The sequence below is a fragment of the Rhamphochromis sp. 'chilingali' genome, assembly GCF_963969265.1.
Source record: "Rhamphochromis sp. 'chilingali' genome assembly, chromosome: 22".
NCBI classification, from domain to species: Eukaryota; Metazoa; Chordata; class Actinopteri; order Cichliformes; family Cichlidae; genus Rhamphochromis; species Rhamphochromis sp. 'chilingali'.
In genome coordinates this window covers 31,136,119-31,152,246 of record NC_137950.1, presented here as the reverse complement: position 1 = coordinate 31,152,246, position 16,128 = coordinate 31,136,119, and the positions used below count along the sequence as shown (strand labels likewise).

At 43.6% G+C, this 16,128-nt stretch overlaps 1 protein-coding gene across 1 annotated transcript; it reads left to right on the top strand.

The window, feature by feature from the left end:
* On the top strand, window positions 1-13,973 carry LOC308390512 (neoverrucotoxin subunit alpha-like; the record flags this gene model as incomplete). The annotated part of the gene is given in 4 exon segments (XM_080872599.1): window positions 1-46; window positions 12,062-12,564; window positions 13,011-13,793; window positions 13,797-13,973. Coding segments are annotated over 4 exon segments (1,509 nt in total).
* Between the last annotated feature and the right edge of the window lie 2,155 nt (window positions 13,974-16,128).

The window sequence follows — 16,128 nt, the reverse complement described above, 5'->3', positions numbered from 1 at the left end:
ATGCCCCAAGCCTGTCCCTACCCCCACACCAATCGCAACAGCGAAGGTGGGACCAAACTATGCCCCCCCCACCCCCACTAGGTGATGGAGCTGATCAACGGAGCCCAGAGCAATTGATCTGTAGTGGTGGCAGAGGCTGTATCGAGACTAATGTAATCTAATAGATAATTTCTATATTGGTTAGAATTAAGTTTATTTTTATTTTTCCAGTTCATGAGGACTGTTTTCTTGGCTATGCATAGAGCAGTGAAGACCATATGGGCTATATTCTTTTCTGAAGTGACATTATCTAAGCTGCCCAACAAACACACTAAGGGGGAAGTTGGAATGTTACATTTCAGACACTTCGATAAGTCTTCACATATCTCGCGCCAAAACTTCTGAACTGGTGGACAGAACCAAAGAGCGTGGATGTAATTGTCCGGTAAATTGGTTTGGCAGTGTGAGCAGTTGTTGGTAGACGTGAAGCCCATCTTGAACATCCGATGACCTGTATAGTGCGCTCTATGTAGTATTTTGTATTGAATTAATTGAAGACTGGGATTTCTGATTAGATGAAAGGTTTTTAAGCAAATCTGAGACCAGAAGTTTAGGTCTAAGTTAACTGATAAATCCGCTTCCCGTTTTACAATAGGAAGTGATATTGATTGATCTGTTTTAGAAAGCATTCTCTATATTTTGGATATTAATTTGGGGGTTTTAAGAGTAAGAAATTGACCCACACTTGGTGGTGTTTGTAGTTCAACTTGACCTGGTTTAAATTTCTTTTTTACTATGGATTTAATTTGTTGATATTCTAAAAATCTTTTCTTGTTGATCCCATATTGTGTAACTAGTCTGTCAAATGGAATAAATTATGTTCCTTCTAATATTTGTTCTAAGTATTTGATTCCTTTACCACTCCAATCTGAAAAGTTTATCATATTATTGTTTTGTAATATGTCAGGGTTGTTCCAGATAGGTGATAATCATGGGATTAATGAAGACTCTGTCAATTTTAGAAACTCCCACCATGCTGTCAGAGAAGAGCTGATGTTGGCACATTTGAAGCATTCATGTCGTTGGATGTTTGAGCTGATAAATGGTAGGTCTGAGATCTCTGGATTATTGCAAAGTGCTTGTTCTACATCTAGCCAAGGTTCATCTAAGAGGGTATGTTTTAGCCATCCTGAGATAAACTGAAGCCTGTTGGCTAAGAAGTAGTGCTGAAAGTTAGGCAGTTCTAGTCCTCCTTTATCCTTGGTCTTTTGTAGTGTTTTTAAGCTTATACGTGGGGGTTTATTTTTCCAAAGGAATTTGGACATACATGAATCTAGAGATCTGAACCAATCTTGTGGTGGTTTAGTTGGGATCATTGAGAATAAATAATTAATTTTTGGTAATACCATCATTTTTATAGCGGCAACCCTTCCCATGAGTGATATGGGCAGACATTTCCACCTGGCCAGATCACCTTCTACTTTCTTTAAAAGTGGGATATGGTTTAATTTAGTCAGATCTGCAAGCTTGGGAGAAACATTAATACCTAAATATTTTATATCTCCAGATTGCAGTGGTGTAGAAGAAGAATTATGGAAGGAACAATTAATCGGTAGGACTGTAGATTTTGACCAGTTAATTGGGTAATCTGATATTCTTGCAAAAGAGTTTATCAATGCAATGACCCCAGAGATATTGGTTTGTTAGTTTTGGAGAAAAAGTAACACATCATCCACATAAAAGCTGATTTTATGTTCCACGTTCTTGCATTTTATGCCCTTAATTACTGAATTCTGTCTAATTGCTGCTGCTAGTGGTTCAATAAAAATTGCAAACAGTGAAGGGGAGAGTGGGCATCCCTGCCTGGTGCCCCTCACGAGACAGAAGCTGGAGGATGTCTGGTCATTTGTTCTGACACAAGCTGTTGGGGAATTATATAATATTTTTAACCAGTTAATGAAAGAGGATCCAAAACCAAATTTGTGTAAAGTTGCAAATAGAAATTTCCAGTTAACTCTGTCAAACGCTTTTTCTGCATCTAAAGAAAATATTGTAGTTTCAAGGTTTTTACTGCACGAGTAGTCTATCAAATTAAGTAATCTACGTGTATTTGTTGATGAGTGTCTACCTTTTATGAAACCAGTTTGGTCAGGATGAATTAAGAGGGGGGTTATTTTCTCTAGTCTCTTTGAGAGAGCTTTGCAGATTATTTTAAGGTCTACATTTATAAGGGATATTGGACGATAGCTTGAGGGATATACAGGGTCTTTGCCTGGTTTTAGCAGGAGACTAATGTTGGCAGAATTCATATTTGGTGGTAGTCTGCCATTTTCCTCGATTTCCTGCAACATTCCGTGGAATACTGGTGCCAGAATTGTCCAGAATTCTTAGTAAAATTCTGCAGGAAAGCCGTCTGGACCTGGAGCCTTATTATTGGGCATGCTTATCAGGGCTTCCTGGAGTTCGCCTGGTGTCAGTGGTGAATACAGTGCCATTGCTTGAGTGTCTAATAATTTTGGAAGAGTTATGTTGTCCAAAACCTGATCAATTTCCTTTTTAGATGGTTTATTTGTGGTGAATACAACGTTTTATAGAAATCCCTGAAAATGTTGTTTATTTGTTTCGGGTCATATACTGTGTTCCCAGATAAATTGTCACGGTCTGCAGAGACAGGCCGTGCGGTGGTGTGTGTAATGGACCCAGGAGCGTACACAAGTGAGTAGACGGGAGTGAACTTAACAGAAAGCGAGCCTTTATTAGGGCTGAAGACAACGTGGACAACCAAAGCAGAGATAGCGTGACTAGACTATAACTACACTGGGAAAACTAATACTGTGACAAACTAAGAAAACTCAGAGACGAAGATGATCACTGAAAAGACTGACCGTGAGAACATGGGGGTGAGAACACAGACGACGCGACACAGACTGCATGAAACACCGAGACTAAATACACATGAGGGATGAGGGGAAGTGGCCACACATGGGGGCACAGCTGACACACATGAACCTAACGACAGGACAGGAGAAGTGAAACTGAATACACTTGACATTGAATACAGACTTTCAAAGTAACACAGGAAACATGGAGATTAGACATGATCTGAACTAAACATAACCATGCAGACATGACTCATGACAGGAAGACGCACGAACCAGGGAGACGGAGTACAGGGGAAGATGACAGAAGCGACAGCATGAACTTAACACAAGACACACAGACATAAACACATGAAGGGCAAGGGAGGCTCAATACAAGGGTAATATAATTACAAATGAGCTGGAATAACTTAATGAACCTAACAAACAATAAACATCAAAATAGACTAAACACAAAACACTGGGTCGCACGACCCAGGACCATGACATAAATCTTGAACAACAAGTAGGCCTGCAGAGCGAGAGCGAAGTGCTCTAATAGGGTGATATGGTACTACAAGGTCATTAAGATAAGATGTGGCCTGATTATTTAAGACCTTGTATGTGAGGAGCAGGATTTTGAATTCAATTCTGGACTTAACAGGAAGCCAATGAAGGGAAGCCAAAACAGGAGAAATATGCTCTCTCTTTCTAGTCCCTGTCAGGACTCTTGCTGCAGCATTTTGGATCAGCTGAAGGCTTTTCAGTGAGTTTTTTGGACATCCTGATAATAATGAATCACAGTCGTCCAGCCTGGAAGTAATAAATGCATGAACTAGTTTTTCAGTGTCACTCTGAGACAGGATATTTCTAATTTTAGAGATGTTGCACAAATGGAAGAAAGCAGTCTTACATATTTGTTTAATATGAGCGTTGAAGGACATGTCCTGGTCAAAAATGACTCCAAGGTTCCTCACAGCGTTACTGGAGGCCAAGGTAATGCCATCCAGAGTAAGAATCTGGTTAGATACCATATTTCTAAGCTTTTCAGGGCCGAGTACAATAACCTCAGTTTGATCTGAATTAAGAAGAAGAAAGTTAGCGGCCATCCAGGTCTTTATGTCTTTAAGACATTCCTGCAGTTTAACTCATTGGTGTGTGTTATCTGGCTTCATGGACAGATAGAGCTGGGTGTCATCTGCATAGCAGTGTAAATGTATGCTATGTCTTCTAATGATGCTGCCTAAGGGAAGCATGTATAATGTAAACAGAATTGGTCCTAGCACTGAACCCTGTGGAACTCCATAATTAACCTCAGTGTGTGAAGAGGACTCTCCATTTACATGCACAAACTGGAGTCTATTAGATAGATATGATACAAACCACTGCAGTGCAGTACCTGTAACACCTACAGCATGTTCTAATCGCTCTAATAGGATATTATGGTCGACAGTATCGAACGCTGCGCTGAGGTCTAGCAGGACAAGCACAGAGATGAGTCCACTGTCAGAGGCCATAAGAAGATCATTTGTAACCTTCACTAAAGCTGTTTCTGTGCTGTGCTGAGCTCTGAAACCTGACTGAAACTCTTCAAATAAACCATTCCTCTGCAGATGATCTGTTAGCTGTTTGACAACTACTCTTTCAAGGATTTTTGATATGAAAGGAAGGTTGGAGATTGGCCTATAATTAGCTAAGACTGCTGGGTCTAGAGATGCTTTTTGAGTAAAGGTTTAACTACAGCCAGCGTGAAGGCCTGTGGTACATAGCCGATTATTAGAGATAGGTTGATCATATTTAAGATAGAAGAATTAATTAATGGCAGGACTTCTTTGAGCAGTTTTGTAGGAATGGGGTCTAAAAGACACGTTGATGGTTTGGAGGAAGTAATTATTGAAGTTAACTCAGAAAGATCAATTGGAGAAAAAGAGTCTAACTTAACATCAATGGTACTAAGAGTAGCTGTAGATAATATTACATCTGTGGGATGATTATTGGTAATTTTTTCTCTAATGATAAAAATTTTATTTGTGAAGAAGTTCATGAAGTCATTACTAGTTAACGTTAAAGGGATTGTTGGCTCAACAGAGCTCTGACTGTTTGTCAGCCTGGCTACAGAGCTGAAGAGAAACCTGGGGTTGTTCTTATTTTCTTCAATCAGTGATGAATAGTAAGATGTTCTGGCTTTGCGGAGGGCTTTCTTATAAAGCAGCAAACTATTTCTCCAGGCTAAATGATGATCCTCTAAATTTGTGACACGCCATTTCCTCTCCAGATTACGAGTCATCTGCTTTAGGCTACGTGTTTGAGAATTATACCACGGAGTCAGGTACTTCTGATTAGAGACCTTAGTTTTCACGGGAGCTACAGCATCCAGAGTCGTACGTAGTGAGGAGGTGAAATTATTAACAAGATAATCTACCTCTGTTGGGGTAGCGTTCAGATAGCTGCTCTGCTCTGTGTTGGTACAGGGCATTGAAGATGATAACAGTGGGTGGATTATATTCTTAAACTTAGTTACAGCACTTTCAGAAAGACATCTAATTTGATAAAGTCTACTCTCCACCGCTGTGTAATCAATTATTGTAAATGTAAATGTTATCAGGAAATGATCAGACAGCAGAGGGTTTTCAGGAAATACTGTTAAATGTTCAGTTTCTATGCCATATGATAAAACAAGATCTAGAGTGTGATTAAAGTGGTGGGTGGGTTCTTTTACATTTTGAGAGAAACTAATTGAGTCTAATAACAGATTAAATGATGAAATGACTGGCTTCAGGACCAAAATTAATAAGTCAGCATTGGACAAACTGATATATTCTCTCACAAAATTGATCGCTCTGGACTGTAGACTAGCGGTGGGCGGATCAATCCAAATATTGATTCTATCGATACCAAGTCGGTATTGGTTCAATACAAGCCTGGTGAGATCTATTCTTTACTTTCAGTTCCGCTCTTGTTTGCAATGCTGTGCTTGCGGCAAAGAGAAAAGAGCCAGGTCGCCAGACTCGGCGCTTGTGTTTAGGTGTTGCGCTGTCAGGTCACGTGACTTAGACGCTTTGAGGGTTGTTAAGTTGTTTACATATTATATTTTCAGTAGTTGTTTTTGTTGTTGAGAGTTTTTATTGTAATTTTTGTAATATAGTTTCTCAACAGTACTTGTTTGTTATAATTTGTTTACTGATTTGATAACTTTAAACCACCACGGCAGACCCGATGATAATCACGCGGTTGCTGTAACAGAATCAGAATCAGAATACTTTATTGATCCCTGGGGTAAATTATTTTTTGTTACAGTGCTCCATTAAATGGTAAATGGCCTGCATTTGTATAGCGCTTTTCTAGTCCATAGGACCCCAAAGCGCTTTACACACCCAGTCACACACACTGGTGATGGCAAGCTACATTGTAGCCACAGCTGCCCTGGGGCGCACTGACAGAGGCGAGGCTGCCGGACACATGCGCCACCGGGCCCTCTGACCACCACCAGTAGGCAAACATGGGGTTAGTATCTTGCCCAAGGATATTTGGCATGCAGCCACAGTGCAGCCTGGGATCGAACCACCGACCTTCTGATTAGTGGCTGACCTGCTCTGCCACCTGAGCTACAGCCATTATAAACCAACATTAAGACAAGACAGACAATACACTAACTAAGAATAGTACAATATATACATATATGTACATACATACATACATACATAAGTCACTCATAAATAAATATTTGGAAAAGAAACATGTGTAGTTGTAGCAGTAACCAGTGTGTTAAGTGGATGCGTTGTACAGGGAGATGGCCACAGGCAGGAAAGATTTCCTGTGTCGTTCAGTGGTGCTTTTCGGTAATCTCAGTCTCTCACTGAACGTGCTCCTGTGACTGACCAGCATGTCAGGGAGTGGGTGGGAGGTGTTATCCAACATTGTCTTTATCTTGGACAGCATCCGCCTCTACGACACCACCTTGAGGGAGTCCAGCTCCATCCCCACAACATTGCTGGCCTTACGGATCAGTTTATTAAGTCTGTTGGCATCTGCGACCCTCAGCCTGCTCCCCCAGCATGCAACAGCATAGAGGATGGCACTGGCCACAACAGACTCATAGAAAATCCTCAGCATTTTCTGGCAGATGTTGAAGGACCTCAGTCGCCTCAAAAAATAGAGACGACTCTGGCCCTTCCTGTAAAGTGCTGTGGTGTTTTTAGCCCAGTCCAGTTTATTGTCAATGTGTACTCCAAGGTATTTATAGTCCTCCACAATGTCAACACTGACCCCCTGGATTGAAACAGGGGTCAAGTGTTTCCTGGTCTTCCTGAAGTCCACGATCAGTTCCTTGGTCTTTGCCACGTTGAGCTGCAGATGATTCTGCTCACACCACGTGACAAAGGAGTCGACCACAGCCCGGTACTCTGTCTCATCATCCCTGCTGATGCATCCAACCACCGCAGACTCATCAGAAAACTTCTGAAGATGGCAGGTCTCTGTGCAGTGGCTGAAGTCTGTGGTGTAGAGGGTGAAGAGGAAGGGGGAGAGGACAGTCCCCTGTGGTGCCCCTGTGTTGCTGATCACCTTGTCAGATTCACACTGTGGGAGACGTACATATTGTGGTCTTCCTGTCAGGTAATCAACAATCCAGGACACCAGAGAAGCATCCACCTGCATCGCTGCTAACTTATCACCCAGGAGGGTCGGCCTGATGGTGTTGAAAGCACTGGAAAAGTCAAAAAACATGACCCTCACAGTGCTCGCCGGCTGGTCCAGATGGGTGTAGACACGATTGAGCAGGTAGATGATGGCGTCCTCAGTTCCGAGACGAGGCTGATAAGCGAACTGAAGGGGATCCAGATGTGGTCTTACTATGGGTCGCAGCTGGTCCAGGATGAGCCTTTCCAGGGTCTTCATGATGTGGGAGGTCAGTGCCACGGGCCTGTAATCCTGGGGGCCACTGGGACGTGGCGTCTTTGGTACAGGGACGAGGCATGATGTCTTCCACATCACCGGGACCCTCTGCAGACTCAGACTCAGCATAAACAGTTTATGAAAGACTCCACACAGCTGGGGGGCACAGGTCTTGAGGACAAGGGGACTCACTCCGTCTGGTCCAGCAGACTTGCCTGAGTGAAGTCTCCTCATTTGCATCTCAACCTGGTATTGAGTGAAGGTGATGGGTGGGGGAGGGGTGTCAGGAATCTCACAGGAGGCAACATGTGAAGAGAGAGGCTGGCACAGTGGTGTGGCTCTGGATTCCAGGCTGACTGCAGGTGAGGTTGTGGGGGTGGGAGCAGACACTGTGGTGTCGAATCTATTGAAAAACAGATTCAACTCGTCGGCTCTATTCTCACCTCCCTCAGCTCCCCTGCTGTTGGTTGGCCTGAATCCAGTGATGGTCTTCATGCCCCTCCACACCTCTCTCATGCTGTTCTGCTGGAGTTTCCACTCCAGCTTCCTCCTGTAATTGTCCTTAGCCTCTCTGATCTTGTCCTTTAGTAACACCTGGATCTTCCTCACCTCCTCTTTGTTGCCCCCTCTGAAAGCCCTCTTCTTGTTGTTGAGGAGGGCTTTGATGTCCTTAGTCACCCACGGCTTGTTATTTGGGTAACAATGAACAGTCTGAGCTGGAACAATGGAGTCGGTGCAGAAAGTTATGTAGCCTGTGATACACTCAGTAAGCCCATTGATGTCCTCGGCGTGAGGCTCACAGAGTGTTTCCCAGTTGGTCACCTCGAAACAGCCCTGTAGTTCTGCTAAGGCTTCCTCTGACCACCTCCTAACAGTCCTGGTGGTCACAGGTTCCCTCCTCACAGTTGGCACATAGCGGGGGGTGAGGTGAATCAGGTTATGATCTGACCTACCAAGTGGGGGGAGGGAGGAGGAGCTGTATGCATCCTTGACGTTAGCATACAGTAAGTCTAAAATTTTCTCTCCCCTGGTGGGACAGTCCACATATTGTTTGAATGTTGGTAGTGTATTGTCCAGTGATACATGGTTGAAGTCACCCGAGATCACAATAAAGGCACTCGGGTGCTGAGTCTGTAACCGAGCTATGGCAGAGTGGATAGTGTCACATGCAGCTGTGGGGTTAGCAGAGGGGGGAACATAAACAGCCACCAAGATGACGTGAGAGAATTCCCTGGGTAAATAATACGGCCTGAGTCCAACAGCACACAGTTCAGTGTCCGGGCAACAAATCCTTTCTTTGATTGTTATGTTGGCAGGGTTACACCACCGGTTGTTAACTAAAACAGCAAGCCCACCTCCTTTCCACTTACCGCTAGCGATGCTGTCCCTGTCTGCCCGAACAGTGTGGAAGCCTTCCACGGAAGCATTCTCATCGGGAATGTCCTGGTGCAGCCATGATTCGGTGAAACACATCAGGCTACACTCTTGGTATTCCCTCTGACTCCGTACCAGTGCTGAGAGCTCGTCCATTTTATTTGCCAACGATCGCACATTTCCCATCACGATGGACGGCAGACACGGTTTAAACCTCCTCCTCGCTTCGAGCCTCCGCTGTCTCACCGTCTCCTTTTTTCTTCTCTTCTGTCCTTGACCTCTGCATCTGCAAAACTCTCTCAATCCACATGATTGAGTAAGAGATAATAAGTGGATGAAAATACAAGTAAAAAAAAAAGAATACGTAAGAAAAAAAGAGCTACACTAAGAGAAAAGCAGGAGCGACTGTAACACGCTGCACGCTGGTTGGCCCATGCGCACTATATAATAGTAACAGTACATTAAACGGCTGCAGCTCTCCTGCTGCCAACTGTGCACATCACCACCAACAAAAACAACACAAGCAGAGCACAGGTTTCAAGCTGGAGAGGCGTGATTGTAGATGCCGTGCAGGCATAGCTGGACTGCCCATCATGCATACCGGGCATTTGCCCAGTGGGCCGATGGTGATTTTTCGTTTTTATGGGCCGATGATTTTTTTTTTGTAATGGCATGAACAATGAAAGGTGGTGGATTGTCCAGATGCTGGCCGATGTGTAAAAACAACTCAGTTGTTTGGTGGTGGCTGTGGCGGAGCTTCCACTGAGGCCAGCAGGTGGATGAGAGAAATGGGAGGCAGGAGGAGCAGAGACCCGAGGAGGCCGCCGGTCCGAGTGTCAGGTGAACTCAACTTCAGGTAAGAAGTTATGAGCTGCAGTCTATCTGGATCAGATATAAACCAAGTTTAGTTTATTTTCGTTGTGCTGACTTTTTACAGTCAGTTACAATAACTCGTACTGCGTACTAGCTAGCATGACAGAGTTTCTATACAGCTGGGTGGTGCTATGTTACTGATAGTGAACTTTATTTTATTCATAAGGTTAGTTAGTAGAGTTGCTGTAAAAAACGTAATCTTCCCGCATTCAGAGAAAATATTACGCGTTTCGTATTGAGCTGAGAAGGAGCACAGTTTGTCCCGGACTTCAGCTAGACTGGAAAAAGACACAAAGCTGGATTTATTCTGTCTTTGCTGCACAGCTGCCTCTTCTTCTCTCATTCTCCCCCCTCCCTCTCCTGTTGCTACTTCAATCATGAAACTGATCAATGATCAGCTGATCGGCTTTTCTCTCTTGTTTATTTATCTCTCACTTTGCGCCAGAAAGAGGAAACCGGCAGATGTCGCGCTAAACAACAGCAGCACGTTTAAGCTTGATCAGCTGTTGTTAGAATTTATTTACTATTACCGTAATTGTCGGGCTATAAGCCGCTACTTTTTTCACAAGCTTTGAACCCTGCGGCTTTTAGTCAGGTGCGGCTTTTCTATGGATTGTCCATGAGCGGATTTGTTTTGTTTGTTCTGCTGTTGTACGGCACTACGTTGCCTGGCGGAAGGATCGGGGTTCAAGAGTGGTATGTTGGTCACATGTCCATCCGCCAGGCCACGTAGTGCCGTACAAAGTAGCGCGAAAAACAAACTTCAAAGTAGCACTACGCGTTCAGCTGGAGGCGTGGATGATGAGCGTTATGCCCAACTCCACCGGTGGATTCTGACAGCGTGGAAAAGTGTGAAAACATCCACGATCACCAACGGATTTCGAAGGGTTGGACTGCTGCATGATGGAGAGGACACCGCCATTGCCCTTCAGAGGGTGTTCGACTCTGACACTGACAACGAGGATTTGTTTGGTTTTGTAAGTGACAACGAAGGAGAGAAGCGGAGAGTGGATGATGAAGCCACCCTGAGCCTGTTCGTATCCGACACTGGAGGAGAGGACTTTGGTGGTTTTAGTGCACAGGAAGAAGAGGAAGATGGTGAATGACTGACTTTTCTTCTTGTTAAAGCCGTGTCACTGCACCTGAGCCTAAAAGGTAGTCCAATCTATTTTTCTGGTGTGCTGTAGGTTATTGTTATGTACTACATTTGTTACTCATTTATGAAGCACAGTACATGTTTCGTACTTGTAATTACCGCTACTTGTGCATATACCTAAAAAGTTATGCAAATATGTACCCATAACTTGTTTTTCAAAATATTAATAAAAGTGATGTGTCTCCAAACAGCCGTCGCTTTCCTGACAATTCGATTTGTGCATATTCTCTTACATATGATAAGTCAACATTGAAACACCTGCGGCTTTTAGTCAGGTGCGGCTAATGTATGTACAAAACAGGATTTTCCCCTAATATTCAGGTGCGCTCTGTAGTCCGGGAAATACGGTAATTTCTAGTATCAGCTGATGTTTGCTGGAGCCACAGCTGTAAAGCTGCTGGTCATGATATGGTTTGGATATGTGGTGAGAGGGAAACATGAAGATGAAACCAGGAGATGTCCTTACTGAACCATCAGAGCTGTGATGGAGAAACAGGTTTACCTTTTAGGTGACATGAATGAGTTGAAGTTATGAACTGTTTCTGAGAGACAAATAACACCAGGATCCTTTTCTAATTTCATAAAATGTTATTTAGCTGCATTCCTACAAGAGGGAGAAAATCTTTCATCAATATTTCAACAGCTGCAGTAACTCTTTAAAATACAAGACAGAGTCAGCTGGATTCTACTTTTAACAGTTTACTGGCATTTAAAATTCTGCTTTGCTTTGTTAGTTGAGAATTGTAATTATTATTATTAGTAGCAGTTGTAGTATTTCAATCAAAACTGAAGAATAAAGGATGCAAAATTCAGTATACACCAAATAACTTCTTCTGGCTGTAGTGGACGCATCTTAATGAAAAAAATGAGTATATATGTAAAAAAAAAAAATTCCTCTTAACCATTTTGTGGATCTCATGTCTTAAAGGTGTCACACTGTGGGATGCTAAAACTCTGCAGGAGAAGTCAGTGGAGAAAAATCAGCACAGCAGTGAGTTTGAAATCAGTGCGTCGGATTCCACTAAAACAAAATCCTCTCTGCTGGATGTTAATGCTTCACTAAAGGCCAGTTTCCTGGGTGGACTCATTGAAGTTGGAGGATCAGCCAAGTATCTGAATGATAACAAGAAATCTCACCATCAGAGTCGAGTCACACTTCAGTACAAAGCTACCACCAAATTCAAACAGCTGATGTTGACTCCTGATGAAACCAAGAACACCCAACAAGCAGAACATGTGAAGAATTTGGCGACACATGTAGTCACAGGAATCCTTTATGGAGCAAATGCTTTCTTTGTGTTTGACGGTGAGAAGTTAGATGATAGCAACATTCAAGCCATCGAGGGCAGCATGCAAGCAGTGATAAAGAAGATCCCCTCATTTAATGTTGACGGGAAAGTTGACATCAAGCTGAGTGATGAAGAAAAAGCTGTGACTGATAAATTCAATACTGATAATGCAGCAGACTGTGACAGCACTGAGCAGCTCCTTCAGTGGGAGACTGCGGCACCCACGGTGTGGGACGGAGAGATTTCGCAGGTCTTTCCTCCCCACTGCTGTCAGACTCCATAATAAAGACTTTAACTGATCAAGCACACACATCCATACATATGCAATAATACTAAGTGCAATAATCCTTTCTGTCATCGTTGTATTTTTACTCAGTTGTATATAGTATTTGTATTTGTATTCTATTTTTATCTTATTGTATATTTATTTTATTTTATTCTACTGTATATAGTATTTTATTTTATTCTATTCTGTACAGTTGTGTACTGTATTTATTCTTATTGTATTCTAATTTTTGCCTCATAACTTTTGCACTGTCCACTTCCTGCTGTGACAAAACAAATTTCCCACGTGTGGGACTAATAAAGGTTATCTTATCTTATCTTATCTTATTCACCTGCAAGTTCTATGGAGACTTCATCCTTGAAAGCAACCCTGGAACATTTGAAGATGCAGTGAAGACATACATCCAACTTCCAAAACTACTGGGAGAAAACAGAGAAAACTGTGTTCCACTGAAGGTCATACTGATGCCTCTGAAGAAATTACATCCAAAAGCTGCTTACATGATAAGCAATGGATTTATTAGTAAGGCTGAAGATACCTTACAGGAGCTTCATAACCTTGACATAAGATGCAATGATCTGCTGGAGGACAGAGTGGTGAGAAGCTTTCCACAGATACAAGAAAAGTTGAGCAGATTCAAGAAGCTCTGTCAGTATTTCAGATCTTCAATCCAGAAAACAATGGCTGAGAAACTTCCCTCCATCAGGGCAGGTGAGGAAGATAAGCAGGAATTAGTGAAAGTGTTTGATGACAGAGACAAGTCACCGTTCAGTCAGGAGAAATTAACCAAGTGGATCAAAGATGAAGACAGAGAAGTCACCATCATCAGGTACTTTGTAGACATGATGGAGGGAACAAAGATCATCTCAGATCAGTCTGAGCTGGACAGAGAGGTGTTTAAACCAGGAGTAGAGGAAGTTCTCTGCTTTGTTTTCACCTCCCTGAAATCCACTGACCCATATCTGCAGAACATGTCTGACTACTTGGAGAAAAAGAAACTGGAAGGTACTGATGGTAACACTCCACCTACCCAGGACCAATGGTACTTCTCAGATGAAGTGATAAAGCAGATGACAGAAAAGGCTTAAGCGGTGAAGAACTGCAGCAGACTGTTTATAACAGCCATTCAAAATGACCAATACAAAGGAGGAAGTATCTACCACTACAGGAACACAAACCTGGTCACTGATGATTTCTCAGGACCTGATGTCACTGATGTGGAAAAGGTGACGAACAGGAGAGATCTGATGTGTTGTAAGTACTAACAAAATAACACTCTTATATCTTAAAATTATCTGAACTGTTTAAAGTGAAATTATTCCCATTGATCCATCCATCCATCCATCTTCTTCTGCTTATCTGGGGCCGGGTCGTGGGGACAGCAGCCCAAGCAGAGAAGCCCAGACCTCCCTCCCCCCAGTCACCTCCTCCAGCTTGTCCAGGGGAACACCAAGGCATTCACAGGCCAGCTGAGAGATATACAGTGGGGCAAAAAAGTATTTAGTCAGCCACCGATTGTGCAAGTTCCCCCACTTAAAATGATGACAGAGGTCAGTAATTTGCACCAGAGGTACACTTCAACTGTGAGAGACAGAATGTGAAAAAAAAAATCCATGAATCCACATGGTAGGATTTGTAAAGAATTTATTCGTAAATCAGGGTGGAAAATAAGTATTTGGTCAATAACAAAAATACAACTCAATACTTTGCAACATAACCTTTGTTGGCAATAACAGAGGTCAAACGTTTACTATAGGTCTTTACCAGGTTTGCACACACAGTAGTTGGTATTTTGGCCCATTCCTCCATGCAGATCTTCTCGAGAGCAGTGATGTTTTGGGGCTGTCGCCGAGCAACACGGACTTTCAACTCCCGCCACAGATTTTCTATGGGGTTGAGGTCTGGAGACTGGCTAGGCCACTCCAGGACTTTCAAATGCTTCTTACGGAGCCACTCCTTTGTTGCCCGGGCGGTGTGTTTTGGGTCATTGTCATGTTGGAAGACCCAGCCTCGTTTCATCTTCAAAGTTCTCACTGATGGAAGGAGGTTTTGGCTCAAAATCTCACGATACATGGCCCCATTCATTCTGTCCTTAACACGGATCAGTCGTCCTGTCCCCTTGGCAGAAAAACAGCCCCATAGCATGATGTTTCCACCCCCATGCTTCACAGTAGGTATGGTGTTCTTGGGATGCAACTCAGTATTCTTCTTCCTCCAAACACGACGAGTTGAGTTTATACCAAAAAGTTCTACTTTGGTTTCATCTGACCACATGACATTCTCCCAATCCTCTGCTGTATCATCCATGTGCTCTCTGGCAAACTTCAGACGGGCCTGGACATGCACTGGCTTCAGCAGCGCAACACGTCTGGCACTGCGGGATTTGATTCCCTGCCGTTGTAGTGTGTTACTGATGGTGACCTTTGTTACTTTGGTCCCAGCTCTCTGCAGGTCATTCACCAGGTCCCCCCGTGTGGTTCTGGGATCTTTGCTCACCGTTCTCATGATCATTTTGACCCCACGGGATGAGATCTTGCGTGGAGCCCCAGATCGAGGGAGATTATCAGTGGTCTTGTATGTCTTCCATTTTCTGATGATTGCTCCCACAGTTGATTTTTTCACACCAAGCTGCTTGCCTATTGTAGATTCACTCTTCCCAGTCTGGTGCAGGTCTACAATACTTTTCCTGGTGTCCTTCGAAAGCTCTTTGGTCTTGGCCATGGCGGAGTTTGGAGTCTGACTGTTTGAGGCTGTGGACAGGTGTCTTTTATACAGATGATGAGTTCAAACAGGTGCCATTCATACAGGTAACGAGTGGGGGACAGAAAAGCTTCTTACAGAGGACGTTACAGGTCTGTGAGAGCCAGAGATTTTCCTTGTTTGAGGTGACCAAATACTTATTTTCCACCCTGATTTACGAATAAATTCTTTACAAATCCTACCATGTGAATTCATGGATTTTTTTTTCACATTCTGTCTCTCACAGTTGAAGTGTACCTCTGGTGCAAATTACTGACCTCTGTCATCATTTTAAGTGGGGGAACTTGCACAATCGGTGGCTGACTAAATACTTTTTTGCCCCACTGTATTCTCTCCAGCGTGTCCTGGGTTTGCCCCAGATCCTCCTCCTGGTGGGCGAACACCTCATGAAGGAGGCACCCAGGAGGCATCCTTGTCAGATGCCCAAACCGCCTCAACTGGCTCCTTTCGATGTGGGGGAGCAGCCACTCTACTGGCCAAACTTCTCACCCTATCTCTAATGGAGAGGCCAGCCACCCTTCAGAGGAAGCCCATCGTGGCGAAGGCGATCGTGGCTCACGAGTTGGGAGTTCGCCTTGTAATCGGAAGGTTGCCGGTTCGAGCCCCGGCTTGGACAGTCTCGGTCGTTGTGTCCTTGGGCGAGACACTTCACCCGTTGCC